This window comes from Polyergus mexicanus, unplaced genomic scaffold (assembly GCF_030449975.1).
Source record: "Polyergus mexicanus isolate NDT 795.1 unplaced genomic scaffold, iyPolMexi1.0 SCAF_168, whole genome shotgun sequence".
Classification (NCBI taxonomy): domain Eukaryota; kingdom Metazoa; phylum Arthropoda; class Insecta; order Hymenoptera; family Formicidae; genus Polyergus; species Polyergus mexicanus.
Genome location: NW_027223488.1, coordinates 320 through 11,302, shown reverse-complemented (window position 1 = coordinate 11,302; position 10,983 = coordinate 320). Strand labels below are relative to the sequence as shown.

At 49.3% G+C, this 10,983-nt stretch overlaps 1 protein-coding gene across 1 annotated transcript; it reads left to right on the top strand.

Moving 5' to 3' along the window:
- Positions 1-400: 400 nt before the first annotated feature.
- On the top strand, positions 401-10,500 carry LOC138944351 (uncharacterized). The gene is made up of 5 exons (XM_070315257.1): positions 401-629; positions 1,297-2,085; positions 2,658-2,878; positions 3,207-4,391; positions 10,057-10,500. Exons 1-5 carry the CDS (start codon positions 401-403, stop codon positions 10,498-10,500), a joined length of 2,868 nt encoding a protein of 955 aa, XP_070171358.1.
- Positions 10,501-10,983: the final 483 nt, after the last annotated feature.

The following is a 10,983-nucleotide window of genomic DNA, read 5'->3' as shown; positions in this document are numbered from 1 at the left end:
TAAACCTTTCGAAAAATGCGCGTTAGATATTGTAGGACCGTTAATAGTTACAACAAACGGAAATAAATATCTCTTAACATTCCAAGACAATTTAACGAAATTCAGCAAAGCGATACCGATTCCAAACCAAGAAGCAAACACGGTCAGTAAGGAATTCGTTACAAAAATTGTACTTGAACACGGAATACCGGAAAAAATTTTAACGGATCAAGGCACAAATTTCCTCAGCGAAATATTCAAAAATACATGTAAATTACTAAAAATAAATAAAATACAGACAACTGCCTATCATCCGGAAAGTAATGGCGCGTTAGAACGATCGCATCGAACATTAGCGGAATATTTAAGACACTACATAAACGAAGACCAGACAGACTGGGACGAATAGATACCGTTCGCAATGTTTACGTATAACACGACGCCACATACAGCTACGGGGTATACACCCTTCGAATTAGTGTACGGGCACCAAGCGGATCTACCTACGTCACTGACGAGACAGCCTAAACCGACATACAATTACGACGATTACGCGCAAGAATTAAAAGAAAGATTAAGGGCAACGAGTCAGCTCGCAAAAGAGCATATTAAAGAAAAAAAAATTAAAGCCAAAAAACAGTATGACAAAGGTACTAGAGAAATCAAATTTAAAGTCGGCGACAAAGTATTAGTATACGACGAGACGCTCCGACGCGGACGATCTAAGAAACTTGAATCCCTATGGACCGGACCGTACGTAATAATCGAAAAAAATTCAGACGTGAATTATACAATTAAGAAAGGAAGAAAAGCGGTTCGCATGCATACAAATAAATTAAAACAATTTATAGAAAATTAGAATAAGAACTTACTTATTCGTTACTGGAACGACCGCATCCGCTCCAAAGCGCGACGCATTTGCTCAATAGGACGGAGATGGTTGCGAAAAACGCGCCCTCGAAGGCGTACCGGCACATCCAGCCAAAGTCGACGCAACAATGAAATGAACCCATCAGGAGATTCATAACTAGGAACCCAAAAGGCATCGTCGAACCCATCGTCCACCATATTCATGTCAGTCTGAGGCACAATAACCAACACCGCACCATCACCAGTATTGTCAACCTCGCCCTCCAAGGAAGGCAGATAACGCGAACGATCGACTAAATTCACGCACACCATGTTAGTCGAATACTCAATAAAACGCGACTGAATAAAAAACTAACCGACGCTAAAAGCTAGCAAGAAGAAAGCTGAAACTCATAAAATGAGAGCCGATAAGACGGTTATATGAAACATTTTAATATAAAATTGCAGGATACTCGTCAGCTGGAACAGCCGACAGACCGAGAGTCGCACGGGGCAACATGACTTCACCTTACCAAATCCAAGAATTCCTACACAACCCCGGCATATATTTCGAGAAAATCGGACAATTACAGCAAGCTACAAAAACGTGGAAATTAGTTATTAAATTAGATATAACAACGCTAAACGACAAAGCATGGCAAATAAACCAATACATCCAACAAACCAACGAGATGTGCGAACAAATAAAATCGGAATTCCACCATAAACGTACTTGCGACAATTTAGAGAAAATCGTAAAAAACGAATCGAAACAATTAACAAAATTAATGACTCTAATAAATACGCTATACAAGACACGGACGAACGGACGTAGAGGTCTCGTCGACGGAATAGGCACAATAGCGAAAACATTGTTCGGTACAATGGATGCGAATGATAGAGAGTTAATAAATGAACAATTAAATCTCCTACAAAATAATCAGCAAACCATTCAACATATCGCGGAAAATCAAATAAAAATTTTAAATAGTACTATAATACATCTAGATAAACTAGAAAATATACTAGATCATAACGGTAAACTATTAAACCATTATGTTCGAGAATACAGTACTCGCGAAGAAATAACCGAACATTTTACGGTAATCATCGCGATGATAACAGATTTAATTCGAGACGCAGAAGATGTAATAGAATATCTTACGTATGTACGCAAGGGCACGATGCACCCCGTACTAACACCTATTAGCGATATTATGACACAGCTAAAAGAAGCAGCGATCCAATTACCTCACGGTTTATATTTTCCTTTCGAAATCCGGAACGATGAATGGTTAGCAATAGAAGAATATATTAAAATAACGGCATACCGTGAAGGATCAATCATATTTACTGTATTGCGATTCCCACTAATCTCACAACCAGTATATGATATAATAAAAGTAACCCCATCACCTACTTACGATCATAAAAATATATTTACGCACGCGGAAATAAACCACGAAATAATAGTAGTTAATAAAGAAGGATTAATGTATATTATAATAACGGAGGACGATTTAAAAGTGTATCCAAATAAATTCCAGATACATATCCGAGAAAACACAACCAATACACCGTATTAACTCAAACGCGCTGTATACAAATGTACTTGCAACCACAAAACCAGAATGAGGCTTGCAAAAGTAAACATGTAATTGCGACAGAAACGATATGGATACCGTTACAACAGCCACTTACTTGGTTATATTCAACTGTACGCGAACAATAAATAATAATTCAATGCGAAAAGTATAACGAGATTAGAAAAGTAATTAAAGGAACAGGGCAAATTACTCTTCAAAATAAATGTAAATTAATAACAACAGAAATGACGATCCAACCAAAAGAAGTCATACAAGGTAGCGAAATAGAAACGTATTTACCGGAAATTAATATTACATTTATACGAGACAATACAGACATACTAGACACGAAACAACAGAATATCGTACAGCATTCAGAATTAACAGAACTAAAAAATAAATTAACAGAAATGAACAACAATTTGCAAGACAATAACGACAAATTCTTCACACAAAAACAATTCGTATATTCTATGGCGACAAGCGGAATAACCACAATAATTATAATAATATTAATAATTTATATAATTATGAAAAATAAAAAGAAATATACGAGATGACCGTCAGTCAGGATATACGAAGAACCCTCTCGACGGCTGGCCACCTTGACGTGGTGAGAGGGCTCCCCTGAAGCTTCCCGCCTTGTGCGGGAAGTGGAAGGGATCTAAGAGCCAGTCAAAGGAGGAGCATACCTCTCTAAAAAAGCCGGGCAGGGCGGGCTCGTGAGGCGTGGTGGAGCCAACCGTCCTAGGGGAAGGAAAACCCCGAAATCAAACCAATTCTTTGTTACAGATGAATATGCCGACAAAGAAGCGAACGAACACCAAGGGTTCGGATACCTTGGACCGGCAGAGGAGTGGTATCGTCCCAGCCACTCCTAGGTCGTCATCCGACGATGGGCTACCGGCCGTGTTGCCGACGGGCACGGCCGGGGAACGGACTACCGCCGAGGTGGACGTTGGGAGCGCGATGGAGGTGGAGGTGGAGGATATCCCGCAGGAAGGGATACCCCCATCCCCAGAAACAAAGGCCGCTAAACCACCGAGCGGCGAGAGGAGGAGGAAGAAGAAATCCCCGGTAGTCGTACTGGATCGGCTGCCGAGGTATTTGGATGATCCCGAGGTTGGTGGCTCGACGGTCGAAGAGTACCTCGAGTGCACGAAGGGGATACCCCTTATGGAGGGTGACTGTGGACGGGAATTGGAGGAGTTTTTCATCAATTGCTACACCCGCAAAGGAAAGTGGATTCCCCCCGAAAAACACCAATTGGATACCGGGGGCGCGTCTGGGTGCTCTAGGGAGGGTGCTCCCTCGAGGACCGTGCGGAGGCAGGAGGCGGAGGCCCGGCGGACCACTAGGAGGACCACCGAGGTGGAAAGGCTCAGGGCGAGAACTCCATCGAGCTCGAGCCTGGACCTTGGTGCGGGGACGAGGAGCCGCAGTGTTTCCCCGGTGCGATCCGAGGACCTGGAGCTGGCGGCCCTGGCCAAGAGGAAGAGGGGACGCCCACCGACGACGGGGGAATATGTAGGTAGGGCGGAGGCGATCGAGCGCCTCGCGGCGGCGAAGGAGCGGGAGCTGAGGGTTCTCGAGGAGGAGCGATCCCTGCAGGCTGGGTTCGTTCCCCCGGAGACCCAAGGCACTCGCTCGCTGCCTTCGGAGCACGAGGTGGCCGAGCAGGCCCGGGACCTCACGGCGGCGGAGATCGAGAGGAGAGCGCGCGAGTCCCTTGGGGAGCTGGAGCGAATGGTGTCCGTCTCCAGCAACCTCAAGGGGACTTCTAAGCGCGGCATGCACCTCACGGCGGTCAGGGTGAAGGCGTACTGCGCGGAGCTCCTCAACCGGACAGGGACCGGCGAGGACTCGCAGGTGGGCCTCCTCCGTTCGGCCAACGAGTGGCTGAGGAGGAGACTGACCACCTGCGAGAGCGAGATCGCGGCGTTGAGGGAGGAGGTCGCGATTCTGAGGGGGGGACAGGTACCACGCCCTGAGACGACCCCCCCAGACAGGAGGAGTCCCCCGTCGAAGGTCCTCAGGACCTCGCGGCCCTTGTGGAGCGACGACGGTGGGGGCGTCGGGGGGGCCCCACGTTGGGGGGGGACCCGCCGGGGGCCTTCATTTCGGCGGGCTCCCCCCTCCGGGGGCCTCCACCCGAGGGGATAGGGAGGGCTCCGCGGAGTCAGTCCTGGGGGTTTCTGCGCGCGGTAGGGCTCGCGGGATCCTTGGGGACTCCCCGGGGCCCGCCATCCCCGTTTCCCCCCGATATGGGGGGATGGGGGTGGATAGGGAAGAGGTGGGCACGGGGGGGCATTCGGGGCCCCTCTCGGTGGCCCAGGTAGAGGCCCTACTGGCCGAGGGCCTAAGAGGCGTCAAGGAGCGCCTCATGTCCGCGCTCGGACGGATCGGAGGCGGAGGAGGGATCGGCGACGGGTCCGGGCGGGGCGGTGGGGTGGAGGTTGCGCCCCCCCCCCGCTAGGCCCCTCCCGGCCCAGCGGCCGCAAAAGGCCAAGTCCCGGAGGGGGGGTGGGGGAGGGGCTGTGGCCCCCCCGCCTACCCCGACCGGGCCCAGCAGCCCGAGAGGGGCAGAGCCCGGAGAGGAGGTGGGAGGATGGCTGCGGCCCCTCCCGCTATTCCCGGCCGGGCCCAGCAGGCACCGCCTGCGGCGCCTTCTCCCGCGTATGCGGGAGAGACGTGGGTGCAGGTGGTGCGGAGGAGGGGGGGTGGGCGCGGGACCGATAGGGGTCCCGCCCCACCCCCGATTCCCCCCCCGGGGCCGGGTGGGCCCTCCGGTGGGAGGAGGAGAGGCGCTGCCCCTATGCGGCCAGCACAGGTCGGGAGGGCGAAGGGGCGGAGACCTCGGCCTCCGGGGCCGGCGGCGGTTCTGCTGTCGGCACCGGAGGGTGCGGGGCTCTCCGTCGGGGCGGCGATGGCCAGGGCCCGGGAGTGCATCGACCTCTCGGGACTGGGCATCGCCGACACTCGCGTGAGGAGCGCCGCGAATGGGGGGACCCTCATCGAGGTTCCCAGACCGGCGAGGGTCCGAGAGGAGGACCCTGAACCCCCCACGTCCGACGAACTCGCGGTCAGGCTCGCGGAAAGCCTCAGGGGAGTCTTGGAGGGGACAGGGGTCCGGGTTGCCCGGCCCTCTAAGTTTGCGGAGATGCGACTTAGAGGGCTGGACAGCTCGGTTACCCTGGAGGAAGTTAGGCGGGCCCTCACGGCCCTCGGGGGGCCGACGGGCGGGGGTCTTCGGATCGGAGAGATCCGGAGGCCCGTGTCCGGCCCGGGGACCGTGTGGGTTCGGGCACCCGTTGCCCTCGTAAGGAGGGTGGCGGCTGCCGGGAGGGTGCGCGTGGGGTGGGCATGGGCACAGGTGGAGGTGCTTCGCGCCCGCCCCCTGCGCTGCTACCGCTGCCTGGCGATCGGCCACGTCAGGCAGCACTGCACGGAGGGTCGGGATCGGTCCGGGTTGTGCTACAGGTGTGGCACACCCGGACACCCCGCATCGAGGTGTCCGGCGAAGGCCCCCAGTTGTCCCGTTTGTGCGGACCTGGGGAGGCCGTCGGATCATTGCGTGGGGGCAAGGGGTTGTGCCCCTCCCCGCGCCGCGAGGGAAAGGAGGGGGGGGCCCAGTGCGTCGCAAGGGGCCCTGGGCCAGCCGCAGGAGACTGACCCATCCGCCGCGGCGGAGGCGGCGGATCCCCATCCGACTACGGGGGATGGCACCATGGGGGGCGGAGGGACGGAGGATATGGAGGTGGAAGGTTTTCTTCCTCCTAGTCCTCCTCCCCCTCCAGCAGGGTGCCGTAGGGAGGATGTCCCCATATAAGAATGGGGACTCTGGGGAGGAAATATTTCCTCCCCAGCAGGACGGTTGTCATCCGTGACTACTGGCAGGGGGCCTCTCTGAAGTAGTGCAGATGCCAGTTTCCGGAGAGGTCCCCGATAAAGCCAGGGATGGACAACCCGGAGGGGGTTTTAGTGGGTAGTCCCTCGACCGTCAGGTCGGGGGGAGTCCCACATAACCCCGCCTCGATTCCCCATCGGGGCGGGGTATGCGTAAAAGCATTTCCCCCTTCGTAACAAAAAAAAAAAAAGGATATACGAAGAAAACGAACCACGTATATCATACGGATTCCCAAGACCCATACTAAAACGTAGTTTAAGCACACGATTTTAGAATAAGAAACGATTATATTCATATTATATACGGGAAAAATATTGTATATTAGAATAAGAAGAAATTTTGTTTTGCGAAAAACGTCACTTTTACACCTCCGTTTTTCTTTTTCTTACGGGGGAGGGATGTTATAGCCCGAACAGGCTATACACGTATTATTAAATATATTATTCTAAATACATATTATTTTATATGATTGCCCAACGTGTAACGCGAATACAGATCACGTTACGAGCGTTGACCGAACAAAGCGCTGACAAAGCGAGCCACGCGCTAAGCCCGAGCGACCGTGCAATCATTTCATTGCGAAAACGCGGAAATCAGGGCAAGCGGAAGAAGGATATTGCGAAAATGCAACGTAGAAGTCCTACATAAAAGCGAAATAAAAAGGAATAAAGAAATTGCGAAAGTGCAAGCAAAGAAGTCCTACTTAGAACTTCTTAACTTGCATCCGGATATTGCCAAAATCAAGCGACACGACACACAGCCTTGTCGCTAAACGACCCCCTCCCAGGTAGCCAAAGGGAGTTAATAAAAAGGCCCACCGCTAACGAACGGCGGGCAGTCTTTACCATTAATATTACGCGGGTAGTCACAATAACTACCAAACGGGCAGTCTTTACCATTAATATTACGCGGGCAGTCTTGATCATTAATTAATATTACGCGGGCAATCTTTATTCCTTTACGCGAGCAATATCTCTAACAACCGCGAGTGTCAAAACGAGTATCAATAATTATTATAATATTGAATAGCCACGCAGTCGGCAGAAATATATACGAAGAAGCGAGAGGCGAGTCTCGAGACCGAAACTCGATTCTAGACACGCGCACGCTAAGATATCCGTTATCGTGATACGCGACGCGAGCGAAAGTGCGGGAACATTGTAATCAAGTCACAAATAAAATAGATATTAATATATTTATTTAACTGAAAAGGTGTCAATCTTTAAACAAATAAAAACAGTGAAGTTCTCAGGCGGAGCCCGAATTCCCAAATTCCTTCCGGCAAACGATCCCAACTACCGTGCCTCTCCGGAGGCACAACAGATGTATCAAATAATCATAAATAAATAAATTTATTTATTTTCATGTAGGGAGACGAGAATAGAAAGAATAAAAGTTGAGCAAATAAAAGAATATAATAATGGGAATAAAAGAATACAATAATGAACAAACAGAAAGAAAGAGAGAGAGAGAGAGAGATAGAGAGAAGCGCGAGTGAACGTATAAGTGAATATGCGAGGAGGATGAAGCGAAGCGATATGTAGTATATAGTGAGCGAGCGATTAGAAAGAGACAGAGCGTATGATCGAAAGAGAAAAGATACTGCAATAATGTTAGTGCATACATGTATATTACTCTCACACGCATGAAAGAGACAAAGGTAGTACGATTATGTCTGTCCTTGTCATGTAAGATTGCAGCTCCGTCTATCGCGACATCACGCAACTAATCCACTGCTCTGTTTTACTCTTGAGCCTTGATCTCGCACACACACATATGCACGAAAGTGTTGCATCGTAAAATCTTTTTTCTAAAGCTTCTAAACTCACTTCTCTAAGTTCACTTATACTCTTTGATGAAATGCCGAGTGCGGGGTTTATTGATTAGGCACATACAGATTACAAATTTGTTATATTAAGTAAATGTTGACGGCAGAAGCCGATAACAAAACTGTAATTTTCTCATTTTTTTTAACTTTTCATATGAAATGTTAAACTCCGCACTCCGTTATTATATGTACCTTAATTGTGGAAAAGGATTTGTTGATATCTATAATCAACAAAAAGATTTTGCATTCCTACTAATATTCGCATTCTGTCGGTAATCCGGCATCCTCTTAATCTCGCTTCTCATAGTATTATCGTTATCGTGAAGCGTTATGGAACTTTCGTCCTTATCACCCTTCTCATCGTCTTTGAAGTAGTCGTCGTCAACGTTACATATATAATCGTCATCGTTCGTTTCTGATTCTTCGTTTTCGCGCTCTCGTTTCTCCTCTCACTCGTCATTTGTGACGAATCGCTGCTCTTAGATATGCGCTTATAGCGCTTAATTCGTAAGATCCCACCGGAATCGTGATAATCTCATCGTTATCGTTGAAATAAAATTTATTATTCGTGGAATTTACATTCGGTATCGTGTTATAAGTTTCGAAATTGGTTAAACCTAACTCATAATCGTCGTCGTTTAAATCCAGAGGCGGAAAATAACTCGCCGCGAGAATACTGCTTCGTCCGGAAAGAGTTGAAGTCAGCGACATGGTCGGTGAGAGCGATCGAACTGCGCTCGATTGACGAATGATGGCCAATATTATAGTCGGCGATTCCTCCAATCGAGAAATCGAAGACTCAATTGCCCGCAGATAGTCTGCTCGGAGCGACGATTGTACCAGCATCGCGCCCGAGATAACGCGCGAGTTCGCGCGGAGGACGAAGATTGCTGAAACTGTCGTAGTACAATAGATCGCGTCGCCCCCTTTCTTCGCGTACGCTACTCAATGAGTTCCCGGTCCGGACGCATTATCTAAATTTTTTATGCCGCTTTCATTGCGGTGCGCCCGCGACAGAAGTGCGTAGCGCATAAACACGTCTCTAAAGTGAGGCACGCGCGAGAGTATCGCTGCGCGATTTAACTGTTTGTTCGTCGTTACTGCGACGGATGGGAGAATTTCTAGCGTCTGTTTACGCGAAGTTTTTTTTAGCGTTTCCTCTTCTTCTCGTTGCGGACATGCCACTTCCGCGCTTGTAAGGTGCGAGGTATAATCCACGACTCTCCATTACGCGATTGTGACGTTGCATTTCCTCCAACTGTTGTCGCGCCGCTTTGCGATCGTAAGGAATACAAATACAAATCCATTATCGCTCCGCTTATTTACGGCAGCGGCGCGAAAAAGACGGGCGCGGGTCGCGTACCGTCGGCCATGCGAGTCGCGAATGATAAAATCGATTACGTTTATTGGAATGATCCGAACAAATTAGTGGATCGTCTGCGATGACTAAACGCTTCGCATCGAGCCGGTAACAGCGCTCATGAAAACGAGATTCTATCGATAATCGAGGAGTTTCGGGAAACGGGAGCGATCGTATAAATTGGACTGTTGCGTCGACGACCGTCGCAATCGTACGCGGGATTCGCGATGTCCGTGAGCAAATTCGTTACATCTCTAAAAAACCGCGGCTACGACGCGAGAACTGGAAAACTACGTCCGGCTATCGAGTCTCTGCGAAATTACATGCGCGATAATGCGTTGTGTCTGAGTTTTTCCACCGAGTATGACGCGAGAGAGCGCAAGATAAAACGTCTGGCTTAGCCGGAGGAGGACGCTGACGCAACGAGTAAAAACTACATCGAGAGAATAACATCGCAATTGAGAAAAGACGCGAACGAGGCTGGGCAGGGCGTCATTTTACTATTCGCGAGACTCGCCCAGCTCGATAACGCTTTGACGTCGAATAGAGAACGAAGAAACGAATAGACGTCGCGGAGAGTTTTGTTTTTAAAATAGAAACGCGCAACGATGTTCTGAGTAAACGAATAGACGCCGTGAAAAATTCCGTTTCGAGAACAGAAGCGAGCACTAACGCTCTAGGTAAATGGATCGATGCTTTGGATAAACGAATCAACTCTTTAAGCGAACGGCTCGATGCCGCGAAAAAAACGATATCGCTCAACGCGGCCGAATCTTTAACGAGAAGGGAGAGCGATCGTAAAATACAGTTTAATCAGAGTAAAATAATACAGGAACTAACCAAAAAATCGCGCGTCGCGGAGAACGCCGTGACGAATTCCGCGGCGAAAATACTGGAATTGGAAAATTCAACATCGCAATTAAAGAGAAACACGGATCAGCTATCAGAAAAAGCGACGGAACTGACGAATAGAAAGAAGAGAGAATTATGAGTGCCGAAAAACGAAAATAACTCGAGAAGTTGCACGCGCCAGCGAGAAGAAACTTACCGCGTCGTCGCGTCGCGGTGCGTGAATACGACGACCTATGGCAGACGGATGTGGTCGAGATACGTCCTTACGCGAGACTCAACAAAGGCAACAACTATATACTCACCGTTATCGATGCGTTAACCAAATACGCGTAGGCCGTACCGCTTAAAAGCAAGAGCGCAAACGGGATACTCGAGCGTTATCCAAGAGAGTGCGAGATTCTAACCTGTGTCCGAAAAATTTGCATACCGATAAAGGAATTCTACAACGCCAAACTGCAAAAGTTCACGGAAAAGCACGGAGTGAATCATTATTCGACGTACTCGGTGATGAAAGCGTCGATCGTCGAACGATTCAATCGCATACTCAAAAATTCTGTGTGGAAATATTTCAGTTATCTCAACTCGTCGAGGAGTACAATATGCGAAATCATCGCACTATAGC